The sequence below is a fragment of the Apodemus sylvaticus genome, chromosome 22 (genome assembly GCF_947179515.1).
Source record: "Apodemus sylvaticus chromosome 22, mApoSyl1.1, whole genome shotgun sequence".
Taxonomy (NCBI): domain Eukaryota; kingdom Metazoa; phylum Chordata; class Mammalia; order Rodentia; family Muridae; genus Apodemus; species Apodemus sylvaticus.
The window spans coordinates 58,992,033-59,008,127 of NC_067493.1; the positions used below are offsets into that span (position 1 = coordinate 58,992,033).

Genomic DNA, 16,095 nt, shown 5'->3' on the forward strand with positions numbered 1-16,095 from the left:
ACTAATATAGGATCTAGAGAAAGGAAGTTCAGATGGTCATAAAGACACTGCCTGAGTCCCACAAACCTGCCTCTATAAGCAGCTCAATGCTTACCAAGGCCCAAAGCTCCCTTCAGCCTCTCTGAAGTGATTCTTAGACATTATGTTTTCTTAAAGAACTAAGGATTAAGTGATTCCTAAAGAGCTTGATGCCCTGGTGCCAATACCCCCGGTGTTTCCCTTTGGAATAGGATTCTGTAAACCTGCTTACAGGGGCCAGGAATGAAATATCAAGCACCAGAGCTTAAGGTGCAGTTAACGCACTAACACTGCCCAGGTCTGAAGATAAACATACTGTCTTGTGCCATGTTCAGAGACGCTCGTATTTTGAGCTCAGACATCCTGTCTGCTCATCTCTTGACATTATCTGCTGGTGAAGCCACCAGATTGACTAGCAGGCAATAATAAAGTAAATATTAAGAGTAGTGAACAATTAGTGTAGTGAAGAATTTAGTAGTGTCTGCGTTAGCATGGAGCATGTGGCACCTCACACATGAATACAACTCAAGAAGAGAAACAAACACAGCTCATTTATTAGAATCAAAAAAAGAGAACCATCTCCCACAAACACAGCTTACTGCCTCTCAGTCTATATCAAGAGCAAGACAACAGTTGAAAATTGTATTCCTGAGAAGCGAAAAGTTACCAGTTGCAAACAAATATAACAGGTGATTTCAATAAAAGATAAAAAAGTTTTTAAAAACCTAAAAAGAAAATTTCAAGTATTCTTCCAGATGACATGGCAAACCTAATGTACCAGATCAGGGCTTGGAAGGCAAAGACCCTATCAAGTCTGGAGCCATCTGGGGTTTCAGCAGGGAGTTGCTCTCAGGGACTGGAGGATTACGGGCAGAGGTTAAGGGCTTGGCCTGCTGGACAAGAGGCATTGGCCAGACCTGTGTCAAGGACCTGGATATTCAAGACATCCTCCCCAGATTAGCAGTTTTGGACATTTGATAATTTTTTTAAATAAACAGAAACATGTGCTCATTCTTCCAAATATCAGACTATTCCTAATTTTAGTCAATTTGTAAATTATAAATTATAAATTATAGTATTTGTGCTACAGTATTCAATATTTAAGTCTTATTAGAAGATAAGCACCAAACTTATTAAAATAAAAAATATACAAAAGGCCGTGTCTTTCCAGACAGAAGAATATCCTATATATCCTCGGAGACTGTAAACGTATGCTTCCTTTCCTTCCAGAGAATGCTTCTGACATATCTGACAGCTTTTCCCATGAACTTTTCCATATTAACTATAGTCAAGGTACAAGGTAGAAAAGATACAAAAGTACAAACCTGCACTGTCACGGCCTCACCACACAGGGAGGGAAAGCTGTCCAGTGGGAGGGAGGTCTCAGTCTACTGATCCTCTTGCGCTGACCAGAGGGCTGGTGTAGTCAGCAGGCCTCCCAGGTTACTGGGGACTGTGGTGTGTGTGCCACTGAAGGTAAAGCTCCACAGAGGGAGGAGCCACCGGAGTGCCTGACCAGAAACCCCAGTACCACTTGGGGAAAGCCGTAAAGATGCCCTTAAAGTGTTTGCACAGGACATTTTACAAACACAGTATCATTGCCTCCTGTGCTCTCTAAATGTGCCATGTGTCTCCTCCAATATTCAGTTCTTGAACCTCGTTTGCTCACAGATGTGATTGAATTTCCTGCAGAGAGAGAGAGAGAACATTAAAGACTATTCGAACTGTGAAACTGCTCACTGTGATTGCCACATAAGAACATGTGAGTCATGTGAGGCCATTCAACAATTTTTATGCTTAAAAGATTGTGTATTTTTTTTAATTTTAAATTTATGTATATTTAAAGTATCTGTATATGCCATGTGTGTAGAGGTGACCAAGGTGGCCAGAAGAAGAAATCAAATCCCCTGGAGATGGAATTATAGATGGTTGTGTGCTTTTTGACATGGGTGCTGGGAACCAAACTAAGTTGTCTGGAAGGACGACAAGTGCTTTTAACCACGGTGCCATCTCTCCAGCTCCACTAAGTATTTCTTCTTTTTCTCTTTCTAAATTTTAAAATAAAAACACTATGACAATTTATCATAGGACAAGAGCTGTGCCTTCTTAGTGTGTGCCTTTGCCTGCCCTTCACCCAGCAAGGTGGAGACAGATCCTGAGGTAACAGGGCCACTTTCCCCTCTCCACAGACCAGGAAGAACACTGGAATTACATGCAGAAAGTAGCATCTGTCTTTGCTACTCACATCTGTACAACAATGAACAAAGGTGAACAGGTGAGCAAATGTCCCCCCACCCTTCTTTTTAAGATTTATTTTTATTACTTTTAGTTGTATGTATGTGTCTGTTTGGAGGTATGCACACCTGCATGTGGGTTCTTGAGGAGAATACTTGTCTTAGCCAGGGTTTCTATCCCTGCACAAACATTATGACCAAGAAGCAAGTTGGGGAAGAAAGGGTTTATTCAGCTTATACTTCCACACTGCTGTTCATCAGCAACGGAAGTCAGGACTGGAACTCAAGCAGGACAGGAAGCATAAACTGACACAGAGGCCACAGAGAGATATTATTTACAGGCTTGCTTCCTGACTTGCTCAGCTTGCTTTCTTATAGAACCCAGGACTACCAGCCTAGGGATGGCACCACCCACAAAGGGCCCTCCTCTCTTGATCACTAATTGAGAAAATGCCTTACAGCTGGATCTCATGGAAGCATTTCCTCACCTGAAGCTCCTTTCTCTGTGATAACTCCAGCCTTGCCAAGTTGACACACAAAACCAGCCAGTATATTACCAATGTTTAAACCTCTGACAAAAGAAGAATAGGTGGCTACTAATGACCAGTGCGAGTGCTGGGAACTTAAGTCAGATCCTCTCTGCAAGTGCAGCACAAACTCTTTTGTTTGCTTGCTTGCTTGCTTGTATTGTTTTTCAGGACAGAGTTTCTCTGTGCAGTTCTGGGTGTTCTGGAATTCCCTTTATAGACCTGGCTGGCCTTGAATTCACAGAAATCCACCTCTGCACCTAAGTGCCTTCAGATGAAGATGTAGAACTCTCAGCTCCTCTTGCACCATGCCTACCTGGATGCTGCTATGCTACTGCCTTGATGATAATGGACTAAAAGCCAGCCCCAGTTAAATGTTGCCTTGGTTATAGCATCTGTTCACAGCAGTAAAACCCTAAGAGTTAAGGAGTGGTTAAGTTACAACAAAATTTAACACACACAATATGAAGAAACATCCAGGTGTTATTCTATCACACAAATTGGGCCAGTAACTTGGGAGACATGTGCTGAGGCCCAGAGAGAGCTAGCACTAGAATCTGCCTGCACGCTCTGGAAGCTGTCAGACAAGGCAACACGTGACTCATCCACGAGGACACAGATAAAAGCCAAGAGGAGGACCCTTGCAGAGAAGCCATTTAGGAAACCCAGTAACAAGAGCACAATTTCTACTTGAAAACACTATTTTAAATACTGCATGATTTTATAGAAGTATAGGGTTTAAATTAGTATACATATGTGTACTTTGGGGGATGGAGTAGGATTCTGAGAACTGAAGCCCCCAGAACTCTTCACTCTACTACAGAAGTACATCTAAAGTCCCCAAATCAGTGCATTTTTTAATCATATAATTTATATTACTGTTTTCTTCCCAAGCTCTGAGCCTGAAAGACTTGCAGTTGACCCAAATGTTCCCCAGCTTCACTCACATTGCATGGTGAGCCTTCACCTGAGTGCGACAGTTACGGCCCCAGTAGCAATCAGGACGGGATGTTACGGTCACTGGAAAAGAGAGGTACGTTGTCTACATTAGATGTATCATATACCTTTCATGTAGCTAAATGAATTTAACTGGACATATGAGGAAATTGTCTGAGCACAAAGCTTCTTTGTCACTCTGTGTGTGTGTGTGTGTGTGTGTTTACATAGGTGCAAGTGTGTGGGTACAAATGTTTGTGTAGAAGTCAATGTTGGGCTTCATCTACCCTGATTGACCTAAGGCCTTTCACTAGCCTGGGACTTGCCAATTAGCCCAAGCTAGGGATCTGCTTGTTTGTGTCTCCCTAGTTCTGGAATTACAAGCATGAGATGCTACACTTGGCTTCTGGCAGCTGCTGCTGATTCTGCAAACTTGCCCTAGAGAGCCTTAACTCAGAGGTCTGCCTACCTATACCTGCCGAGTACTGGAATTAAAGGCGTGTGACAGCATTCTTTGTTTTTAAAACAGGTTTATTTCTTTTATGTGTGCTAACGCTTTGCCTGCATATACCTAAGAATGCTATGTATGTGCTTGGTGACGAGAAGGCCAGAAAAAGGTGCCAGTAAATTGCCACGTAGGTTCTTGGAACTGAACCTAGGACCCCTGTAAGGCCTACATAAACAAGGACTGAAGTCAGGTTTTCACACCAGCACAGCAAGCCCTCTACTAAGCTCTCATGCTAACTTCCATCTTATGATCAGTTTTCATTGACCATGCCAAGATTGTCAGACAAGAAAAACAAATTTATCTCAAAACCAAGCAAAGGAAATGATATTGCTCCAGTGATAGGTATAATGTCCTTATGTGTCTTGACCAAGTCTGAAAAGCAAATGCATCCTCAGCTACCCTATGTGCCTGTCTGTCTTCTGCCTACAGCTTCAGCTAAGTATGGAGTATAATGCCACACTAAGTGCCTGATAGAATTGAGTAGTGACACCAATACAGACAGAAATGGTTTGTGGGCTCTTTACCTGGCAACTCAGAAACAGGAATGTTCTGACGATACTGGTAGGTCAGCTCTCGGAAGCTACGCAGGCCACAGCAGTAACACAGCACAGTATTTCCAGTGATTCTGTAATCTGGGGGAACATAGCCATATCTGGACACAGCCATTTATCAAGCAATGTCATTTTCTAACACCCAAATAGACACACTTCAAACTAGTAGGAAACTAACACACTAACTAATGTCTAACTAATAGGTTAGACATTTGAAAAATAATCCCAAAACCAATCTAAATACCAATTTAGCTGGATTTTTTTCAAGATTTATTTTTATTTTATCAGTGTTTATGTACATGAATGTCTGTGCATCATATGTGTACAGTACCCACAAAGATCAGAAGAAGCACTGGATCCTCTGGAACCAGAGTGACAGAGAGTCAAGAGCCACCATGTAGGTGCTGGGAACCCTGGTTCTCTTCAAGAGCAACAAATGTTCATAACTACTAAACCATCTCTCCAGCTCCACTAGTTTAGTTTTTAATAGTAAAATAATCACCCGTGGATTAAAATTTTTAAATATTTAAAAATCCCCCAAAACTTTTAAAATTGGAGAGAGTATTCTCTTGTGTAAAGTTAATGAAATTAATAATTCCTTATCTGAAATACATGGGTCAGAGGTATTTAATATGGTCAATTATTCCTTATCTAGAACATATAGGTCAGAGGTATTCTGGTTTAGACTGATTTTTCAGATTTGGACATATTTGTGTATATGTTCCCAAGGACTGAAATAAATTATGTGTATAAGTGTTTCCTCTGTATGTACACCACATGTGTACCTTAGTACCTGCAGACGTCAGAAGGCATTGAACTACATGGAAATGAAATTATGGATAGCTATAAACCATTATGTGGGTTTGGGGAACCAAACTTGGATCCTTTGTAAGAGGAGCCAGTACTCTTAATTGCTGCGTCCTCTCTCCAGCTTCACTACATCTTTTTTGAGATAGTACCAGGCTGATATTGAACTCAGATAGATCTACCTGCCTCTGTTTCTCCAGTACTGAAATTAAGAGTGTGTGGGACCATCTCTGGTGATTTGTGAATATGTAATGAGAACTGGAGGAGGACCCAATTCTCACCACAGAATCATTTACATATCTCACACAGATTTCCTGAAGGCGATTTCATACAGAGATCCACCACCACAGGTGTGGTAAAGAAGTTTTCCTTGTGGTAGCACGTCTTTGGCCCTCTACTGATTATACAGTTGAGGGCATTTTCAAATTTGGGATGCTAAACCTACAAGTGTTCAGAATAGAAATACCGCCGGGCTGTGGTGGCGCACGCCTTTTAATCCCAGCACTTGGGAGGCAAAGGCAGGCGTATTTCTGAGTTCAAGGCCAGCATGTTCTACAGAGTAAGTTCTAGGACCACCAGGGCTACACAGAGAAACCCTGTCTCGAAAAACCAAACAAACAAACAAAGAAACAAACAAAACAGAATAGAAATCACATACAAGAAATGACTTGTAAATTTGACTACCTACAATTTAAAATTTGAAATGGAGCCGGGCGGTGGTGGCACACGCTTTAATCCCAGCACTCTGGGAGGCAGAGGCAGGCGGATTTCTGAGTTCGAGGCCAGCCTGGTTTACAGAGTGAGGTCCAGGACAGCCAGGGCTACACAGAGAAACCCTGTCTCAAACAAACAAACAAACAAACAAAAAACAAAAAAAGAAATACCTGAAGGGATTTTAAGCAAATTGCTCACATTTCTTTAATAAACATTTAAGTCTTACAAAAAACAAAAACAAAAACAAACAAAAAATCTGTTACAATTTCTATAGGCTCCTACACTATATACTCCTCTGGGAGAAAGCACAATACCCAAGTTTATTGCCAACTTAGTACCAACAAGTTAAGTGACAAAGTTGGGAGTTAGCTATGCTCCCATCCTTCCCTAACAGGGAGAGAAGGAGCTAGAACATGATATATAGGATTCAAGTGCACCAAGTTTTTAAAACATCAAACATAATTAGGCCTGGGCTTGAGGGATGGCTCAGCAATTAAGAGTACCATCTGCTCTTCCAGAGGTCCTGAGTTCAATTCCCAGCACCCACATGGTAGCTCACAACCAACCATCTGTAATGGGATCTGACGCTCTCTTCTGGTGTGTGTGAAGAGAGCAATGTTGTGCTCATATGCATAAAATGAATACATCTTTCTTTTTTTAAGTGATTCGACAGGTATGGCAGCACACACCAGTTATCCTAGCACTAGTGAGGAAGATAGGAGTATCAGGAGTTCAGGGACAGCCTAGGCTACACTGTGGGACTCTTGTCAAAACAAAACGTAAATATAAAGTATCTAGACCTTCCTCTATCATCTTAGGAAGGGTCAGAGTCAAAGACATAAATCTATAGTAAAACAGACAGGTAATATTGCCAAGTGTGGCCTGCTAAGATCTTACCACTTTATAGGAAACTAAGACACCCTTAAAAATTCATGCCCATTCTGGAGGGCATTGCTTACCAGACAGTATAAATACACCCCGCTGTAGAGCTAGGAGACTCTCTGTCAACATATTTTTCCACGTCAGACCCCTGGTTGCCAGGTAATTCTGTGATGGGAAGAAAGGTGAAAAGAAATCCCAGTTTAGATGAATCACTCAACTAATAAGGAGACACTTCATAAAAGGCTCCAAAGGTAGATACAGCCAGAACACAGCTGTCCTTGAGTGGCATCTGCACAGAGCCAGTGGATAAACTAGAGTCAATTCCCTCATAGGTTTCACAAGCTCTTTGTCAAGAGGCTCCTTTGCTTTTGGACATGAAGAAGAGTCACGATTCTCTCATAAAATTCCACAAAGGCCTTCACAGCACAAGGACAGATAAGACACTGAAGGGGAGAAGGAAAATAGCAAGCTTTAACATTAAATACTATTAAAAGGGACAGAAAGATATGAAAACAGACTTAGTCTGTTAGTCACAGAGTTGCTTCCAACATACTTCAACTCATTACATTGCTAACATCTGCTTTTTGTAAACAACATACCAGATCCTCCTTCCCCTATTTTCTGAAAAGGCAGACATATGCCCTTGAGAAGGGACAATCTCCAATGTCTACTTGGATCCTGCCTGGCCTATAATAAGTTATGGATGACTTCTGGTAGAAGCTAAATCTCCTTGAAGACAAGCTAGAGGTTTCAGTAGCACACTCCAAAGAGAATTTCTCCTTTTTATCTCTGAGTATTATTAAATTTCTCCCTTCTATTCTTGCCTTCCAACCTCCCCACCAAGGATGACAAGCATAGCTGAGTGCTAGGCCTTTGTTTTCCCTGACACTGGGCGAGGCGGTCACTAAAAGGTGTTCTAATGTACACAAAAGTAGGATGTAATGGTGCTTGGCTAAGTGTGCCTGGGGATATGTTCAAGTCAATGAGAGGTCTCAAAGGGAAGCAAAGTTCTCAGCATGAGTGCAGAGGGTACAGAGCTGAACATATTATAATTTTAGACCTAAGCTAGCTTCCTCAAACATGGGGAAAAATATTCAGAAAAAACGATCCAGAGCAAGCCAGAATTTAGAAACCCTCTCTGTGAGATGCATTAACCAATTCCTATATCTGACAGCATGATGGACAGACAGGAATTTTCTTATTTTGGAGCATATGGAAAATATACTAGAATCATGGAACTGATTGTGCTGGTCAGAAAATACAGTGTGTGTTTTTGACAGGCAAAATGCTAAAGAGAAAATGTGTGTACTAACAGACACCATACAAGTTACAGGAAAGCCTCACGGTTTTCACTGATCCCATGACAAGTATGGAGGTGATACCTTCAGGATATCCGATTCATAATTGTTATTGTTCAGCACTCCGTCCAAGCACTTGTCACCCAGGTTGAGCTCTGCCAGAGGAAGGAAGAATATTATCTATTTTATAAGGATGACTCGACAACCAAATCTCTTCCAATCATAGATTATAAAAAGCAAACAAGCTCTCAGTTGGCCTGCCACACAAGTATGCAGACCTGAATTTCAATGCCCTGCACGAATATAGAAAAGGAAAGCAAAGCAAAGCAAAGCCAAGTCAAGCCAAGTGTAGCAGGGCATTTCCGTAACATTAGCATTGGTGGAGGAAAGAGACAAGTAGATCCCTGGAGATTGCTGACCTAACTAGTCCTAGCCAAGTGGTGAGCATTAGGGTTCACTGAAAGACTGTCTCAAAATAAGGATGATGAAATATAATAAACAGAGTCAATGTCCCAACTAGACATCATATACTACCAAAACTCCAGTACCAGGAATAGGTTACATCCTTTTTATTCATTAGCTAAAGCAGTCCCATAGACCACTCCAAGACAGTACAGGTTATTAACAATATTACTTGTTATCTTCCACAATCTGAGGTAAGATCCTATTGCTGAAATCATCATATACTTATGTCACCAAACATGGAAAAATCAAGCTGGTACTCAACCAGACATTTCACCCCTACTAACTAGTATCCCAAGTGCTCAAATGCTACTAGAGGCAGAAAGTAATCTCCAGTCTCACCCAGCTAAAAACCCTGTGTGCTATAATAGTGACAGAAGCCTCTTTTCTCTGAACATAATTCACCACCTGCCCCAAATTCACTAAGAGAACACACAAATGTCAAAGCATTTAAGGGTTGAAGAGTTGACATTACCACAGAATGGGGCCAGGCAGCCAAAGCAGCCTGTCCTCGTGCAGCCCCAGTACAGGTGGCAGAAGGGCTGCAGGCACACTGCACCTGTGGGTAGAGGACAGTCAGTCAACTGAGACCTAGGACTGTGGCTGTTCTCATACTTGAGGTCATTTAGCACCAGACTCAAGAGCTCAACTCTTGAAAACATATTTCTGAGGTGTTTTCATGGAATTAGGGAGCAGAGACAACATGCCAAGTAATATCTGAAATAAAATTATTATGATTATTCAGAGTTATCTTAAAAATTGTGATTTTTTTTTTTTCCGATGCAAAAAGCAAGAGGAATTTTATTTAATCCAGCATGCTGGGGTCGCCCTGCACATCAGGAGGGAATGACCCCATGCAGTCCACACAGTGGACCTTTTATACAGTGTCCTCTGGGCAGCCACCATTAGGCACAATGTGATTGGCAGAACAGTGTTATCTTTTTCTTTTTTTTTGTTTTTTTGGGTTTTTTTTGTTTTTTTTCTCCGAGACAGGGTTTCTCTGTGTAGCCCTGGCTGTCCTGGAACTCATTCTGTAGACCAAGCTGGCTTCAAACTCAGAAATCCGCCTGCCTCTGCCTCCCAAGTGCTGAGATTGCAGGCGTGAGCCACCACCGCCTAGCCTCAGTGTTATCTTTAAACTAATTGTTAAGGAATGAGGTAGGTGGCCAATAATAACTCTTGAGTCTTCCCTAGCTTCAGGGACCTCCTTGAGGTCTGAGGAATTTACATAATTCAGCCTCTCCCTTCTGGGAGGGATAAAAAAATTGTGATCTTAAAAACATCTTGGTCTCTGACCCCAGCACCCAAACAGCCCTAGTTCATTGTCTCCCTGATCTGAATATGTGATACACTTGAAGTAACTACACATTCATGTCTGCAGAGAACTTTTCTTCCGACCATAAATAGTTTTTAAGTTGTTATTGTGCTTGCCTTTGTAGAAAAGGTTTTTAATGTTTAATATTCTCTACAATGCAATTTCATTGAATATGGTACTAAATAAACCCTAGCTGAAATTATTACAGGACTGAGTAACTAAATCTTTTAAAGGTAGTAATCATTTTGTAAATGTCTGTATCTATAAAAGCAGTCTCTAGAGAATAAGTCAAAAGTATTTAAGACTGCCCTCTTAACAAAGTTTTAAGAACATAACCTCAGCTGCCGCTTGCTGATCTGTATTTCTCAGATATAAGGTAAGGTATTTTCAGGACTCTTCCATGGATTCTTCTCAACATGCCTAGAAGTAACCCCGGTATGCCTGGGACTTGTTAGCTGCCTACCCCAGAATGTACACCCCTGCTGAACTAATGTTTCTTATGTGCTGCACTAAGTCCAGGATAGGAGAACAATCTCCCCAAAAGCAGTCTCTGAGCACACAGAACACACTACATCACTGAAGTGGAGAGCTTGTACTGTATCAGACATTGTACCCTTGATATCCAGAAGAGTGGCTCAAGTACTGTAGGGACTTATTGATGCAGCCGCATGCGTTTATGCCTTTCTTCATTTAACATCAATAATATTCAAGGAACTCTCAAGTTGAGAAATATTTTTTAAAGGTAATAGATACAAACAAGCATTACAAGCAAACATAAATTCAAACAACCATTAAATAAAGAAGAGCTCCATGCGTGTTTTTGATGTTCTGTGATGCTGGGAATGAACCCTAGAAGCTTGTACATCCAAACAACTCTTCTACCACTCAGCTACATCTCTATCCAAAGCCCTCTTTTAATGGTAAGAAATATAAACTCTATTAGATTTATACACATTATATGATGACTATAGAATTGATAAGAGAATGGATATAGATTCAGAACCCAGAAGGAGAACCACACACACATGGAAATGCGGTCTCTTACAGGGCAGTGTTATTAACTGGTGGGGAAATTTAACATGCTCATGTAGGATCAGATGATTATGATTATATGCAGATGGAAAAAAATCATCTTTGTTTCATCGCTTACATAAAGTCAATTTCATTTGAAAATCAAGTCATGGAGGATATACAAGAATTTCCTCCTGTTGGGGGGGAGGGTGCGCACCTCAGGGAGACCGACATACTCACACTGTTGGCCATGGGGATATACAAGTATGTCTTCCTGTTGCAGGGGCATCTCAAGGAGGCTGACATACACTGTTGAGGGGCAGACTGTCCTCCTGCTACGGGGGCACCTCGGGGAGACTGGCATACTCACACTGTTGAGGGGCGACACGGGCATCCTGCTCACGTTCAGCTCTCCTGTCAGGCATAGGCTGGAAACAGCAGGTGCATATGGCATGGCTTCCTTGAAGAGGGCACATGTATTCTGGGGCTGCTGAAGCACATATGTATTAGGTCAGAGTATGTCTAGATATTAGATGAAAGGCAGCAGACAGAACATTTATAACTAGAGGCATAGGAGGAACCCAGGAGGAATTCAAACTACTTCTTAAGTGGCCCAATGATATTCTGCAATTTGAAACACAGAATTCAGGCTGGCTATAGCTCAGTGAGTATTTGTCTAGCATTTGAGAATCCCCAGCACCAAAAATACACACTGCATGCATGCATATATACACATATATACAAATAAAATTAAAAATAAAAAAAAGTAAATGGACTAAGGTAGTTCATCAAGTCAGGCATGAAGATCAAGTTCAAGGCTAGCCTGAGTTAATAAATTAAGACCCTATTTCAAAAAAGCAAAAAGGCTAGCCTGGACTGTGGTCAAGTATCTACCTCTGGTTGCTGAGCACTGCTTTGCTTTCCCAACTATGGGTTCTAGAAGTGACCCAGAGAACCGGAAGAGAGTAGGGTAGCCAATAATGTGCCTCCTAACTACAATCCTAGGTTAGTGGCCTTCTAACACACTTAGGCTAAATAGCATTTAAAGGGCCAGGGCTCCTAAGGTTATCTTCAGTTTGGCAGTGATTACAGTGTTGACTGTACTAAGAACAGGAAGAGCTAGAACTAGTGTGGCCAGTCCCAGGCAGGGAGCACTGGAATGCTACCTGCAGTCAGTTCAACTCTAAGAACAGCATGACACATGCAAGTAGGCAGCTCTCTTTTCCCTTCCCCTCATCTTTTCTGTTTTCCTTTTTAAGGTGGAGTGGAACCCAGTGCTTTACAAACAAATGCTCAGCATGTCCTCTATTGGTGAGCTATACCTCAGCCTGTGTTTTGCTTTCTTCAGTGCATCTAGGTGTCTATCTGATACACAACTGATGGGCAACTCTATGGACATAGAAGACAGCCAATGGGAATTCAGCATACTGCTAGAAAGAAGCCAGTCTCTTAATTTGGTTAACAGATACAGAATGATCATTTTGGCTTTGGAAAACCTCACTAAGCAAACTCCCTGAAGCAGTAGGCTGGAGAAAGACCAACATTAAAACCAGAACTGTCAGTCGGGCGGTGGTGGCACACGCCTGTAATCCCAGCACTCTGGGAGGCAGAGGCAGGCGGATTTCTGAGTTTGAGGCCAGCTTGGTCTACAGAGTGGGTTCCAGGACAGCCAGGGCTCTACAGAGAAACCCTGTCTCGAAAAAACCAAATCAAACAACAAACAAACAAACAAACAAACACAAAAAGCCAGAACTGTCAATTATTAGGTATGTCCAAAAGGGGAGACCCTCAAATAAACAGATGTTGACCAAATTGATAACTTTTCTCTCTCTCCTCTCTCTCTGTCTCTTTCTATCTCTCTCTGTCTCTCTCTGAGACAGAAAGGTCTCTCTGTTTAGGCCTGACTAGCCTAGAACTCAATATAAATGCCAGAGAAGCCTTGAATTCAGAGATACTTCCATATCTACCTGGCTTCCCTAATTTCTTACCAATACTGGTTATGTCAAGCAAGAGGCTATGAGAGGCAAAAGGAGAGCTGAAGCAAAGGAATAGAGGGCAGGAGAGACATTACATAGGAATCACACAATAGGAAAATAGAACAAAAATCACAAGGATGTAACATAGTGGAAGGAAGAGCTCATGGTTAGATACCACTGTTTTACCTGTTGGCAAGCTGGCAGATGTTGAAGGTGCTTCCCCACCAATGGCCTGTGTAGCTCCCAGCTCACTCTCTGGGACTGGGCAAGGAAGAGACTGCAGTGCTTGCCTTCTGTATTCAGGACACTGTCTGCATACAATGTATGGCTGACTATGAGGAGAAGTAGAGTTGCAATTATAAAGGAACAGGCTCCAGACATGCAGACATCATTGTTACATCGTCACCTACCCCCAGCTCCAGTTGTTGGGCTTCTACCCTTCAAGGCCTTTGCTCATCAGTAGCACCACTTCATCATGTGTGAAGAAGGCAGTGAACTCCACTTTTCTGCCCAGCTCCTACTACAGGAATGATGCTACCCATAACTACCTGGAACAGCAATCTGACAGTGAGGATAGCATCCAACACAAGATAGCTGTTCTGTGCTCAGCCACTTTCCTGCTCAGTCCCTCACACCAAATGCTTCAGCACACTCTACCCTGGGCCATTTAGTCCCTACTAGTGGACATGGACTCATAGGCTCCCAGACTAGGAAAACCCAGGCTCATGAGAGAAAGCTACACTGCAAGTACTGCTAGTTCTCTGCCTTGTTAGAATCAGAGCATAGCTGCAATCCCAGCACTGTCAAGACTAAGGCAAGAGGATCTCAGTGAGCTATGATGAAAGGTGTCAGTGGCCACACCCATCTTAATATGCTAGATTGACCTAAACATTCTCACATGCTAGGCAATCACTCCATCACTCAACTACAGTTCTAGACCTTTTAAAATAGTTTTGTTTTAAGACAAGAGTCTAAGATTCTCAGGCTAGCTTTGAACTTACTCTGAAAGCCAGAGTAGGTAAAAAAATTTTTTTTAAAATATCATGCATGACCTTGGTCCAAAATGGAGACCTGAAACCAATGTGTCACCAAGTAAAATTAGGTCTCAAAGGGCCATTTCCTCTCAGCCTGGGTATTATGCCTCTCCTGTGATACTACTCTTAAGAAATTATAACACTCATTTACAACTAAGGGCTCACAGTCTCTAACTATAAAAATTACATGTGCTTATGTGGGTAAAACAATACATATGAATTTTCTGCTATAGCTAGTGAATTAGGACTTATAATGAGGGGCCTGAGAAAATGAAGGCTAACCAGGCGGTGGTGGCACATGCCTTTAATCCCAGCACTTGGGAGGCAGAGGCAGGAGGATTTCTAAGTTCGAGGCCAGCCTGGTCTACAGAGTGAGTTCCAGGACAGCCAGGACTATACAGAGAAACCCTGTCTGGAAAAAAAAAATGAAAATGAAGGCTATTATTGGGGAGGTTAAAAACCCATTGAAGAGTCTTGGAATGGTGGTGCATGCCTTTAATTTCACTGCTCAGGAGGCAGAAGTAAGCACATCTCTGTGAGTTCAAGGATAGCTTGGTCTACACATTAAGTCCAGGACAGTCAAGGTTACATAGAGAGATACAACTAAGCTCTGAGTGGTGACACAGACCTTTAATCCCAGCACTCAGGAGGCTGTGGAAGGTGGATCACTGTGAGATCAAGACCAGCCTGGCCTAGATAGTGAGTTCCAAGACAGCAAAGGGTACATAAAGAGACCCTGTCTCAAAATTAATTAACTGAAAAGTCCATCAAGGCAATCTGTGGTTCTTAACTTATTCACTGTTGCTCTGGGTCCATTCAGTTCTGGCCATACTTCAATTTGAGGAAATAAGCTAAAAGCATTAAGGAAACTGACTTACTGAAGTCCTATAGTTGAACACCCCCACAGTACAGTTAAGCACAATACTAACATACTTCTCATCCCTAGAGCCCCACTTTCAGCCAGGCACAGGTCTAACCTGATGTCTGAGGATTCACTATCAACATCAGACAGCTCTAGCAGGTCCTCTGAACTCCCCTCTTCATCAGAGAACGACCTCCTGACTTTGGGTTGCAGCATATCTTGAGTGATTTTATTCCTTGCATCCATACTTCTCACATCTTCTTCACTGCGACTCTTATCTAGACATAAAGGGCATAGCAACAGTCACTGGCAAGGGACAGTGTTGAGGATTGCCTTTTACTGTCTACTGTAACGTTACGTGCTGGCCCCTAAGATTCAGAGTCTGCACTTAGCCCCTGGGATCCTGCCCCAAGGTAATTCTGATTGGGGAATAAAGATGCTGACAGCCAATAGCTGGGCAGAAGATACATAGGCGGGGTTGAAGTTTCATGGACTTTGAAAGAGAAGACCACAAGGAGGAAAGGGAAGAAGAAGTGACCATGGATGAAGAACAGCATTCAGGTGGGAGATAGAGAGCTGTCATGGGCTAAGCTGCCAGTGCCAAGAAAATGTGGCCAAGAGGGCTGTCCAATTAGAATTAACAGCAGCCCAGATGGAACATAGTGAACATTAAGTGATAACTTGGGGTTATCAATAGAAAACTGGATTCTAACAGCATGGAGGGTAGTCAGCCGCCTAGCTGTTATGCTACATGAGGCTGTGTGTCTTTCTTCCAGGAACATAAATGGTCTAAGGTGGGAAAGAAGGCCTACACTAGGATTTTAGTATTTTTTTACTACAGGACAGGACTAGAGAGATGATGGGCTCAGGGCAGAGCTTCAGCCCCAGGTCCCTACAAGAGAAAAGTTAGTGGAGCTGACCTGGGTGCTGGATAAGATACGCTTCCACCAGGTTGTTCAG

General features: G+C 42.3%; 1 protein-coding gene across 4 annotated transcripts in view; it reads right to left on the bottom strand.

The window, feature by feature from the left end:
• Positions 1-548: 548 nt before the first annotated feature.
• Chfr (checkpoint with forkhead and ring finger domains) overlaps positions 549-16,095 on the bottom strand; it is a 32,655-nt gene continuing 17,108 nt past the window's right edge. For 3 of the 4 annotated variants that reach the window (XM_052168000.1, XM_052168002.1, XM_052168003.1), the window contains 10 exons: positions 16,056-16,095; positions 15,251-15,413; positions 13,426-13,571; positions 11,634-11,753; positions 9,413-9,496; positions 8,560-8,630; positions 7,255-7,342; positions 4,748-4,855; positions 3,727-3,799; positions 549-1,704 (listed from right to left, as the gene is read on the bottom strand). The exon at positions 16,056-16,095 is cut by the window's right edge and continues 115 nt beyond it. In XM_052168000.1, coding sequence (XP_052023960.1) covers positions 1,662-1,704; positions 3,727-3,799; positions 4,748-4,855; positions 7,255-7,342; positions 8,560-8,630; positions 9,413-9,496; positions 11,634-11,753; positions 13,426-13,571; positions 15,251-15,413; positions 16,056-16,095 — 936 coding nt within the window. In that variant the 3' untranslated portion in view covers positions 549-1,661. The remainder of the gene's footprint in view (positions 1,705-3,726; positions 3,800-4,747; positions 4,856-7,254; positions 7,343-8,559; positions 8,631-9,412; positions 9,497-11,633; positions 11,754-13,425; positions 13,572-15,250; positions 15,414-16,055) is intronic. The other variant, XM_052168001.1, reaches the window with a different exon arrangement.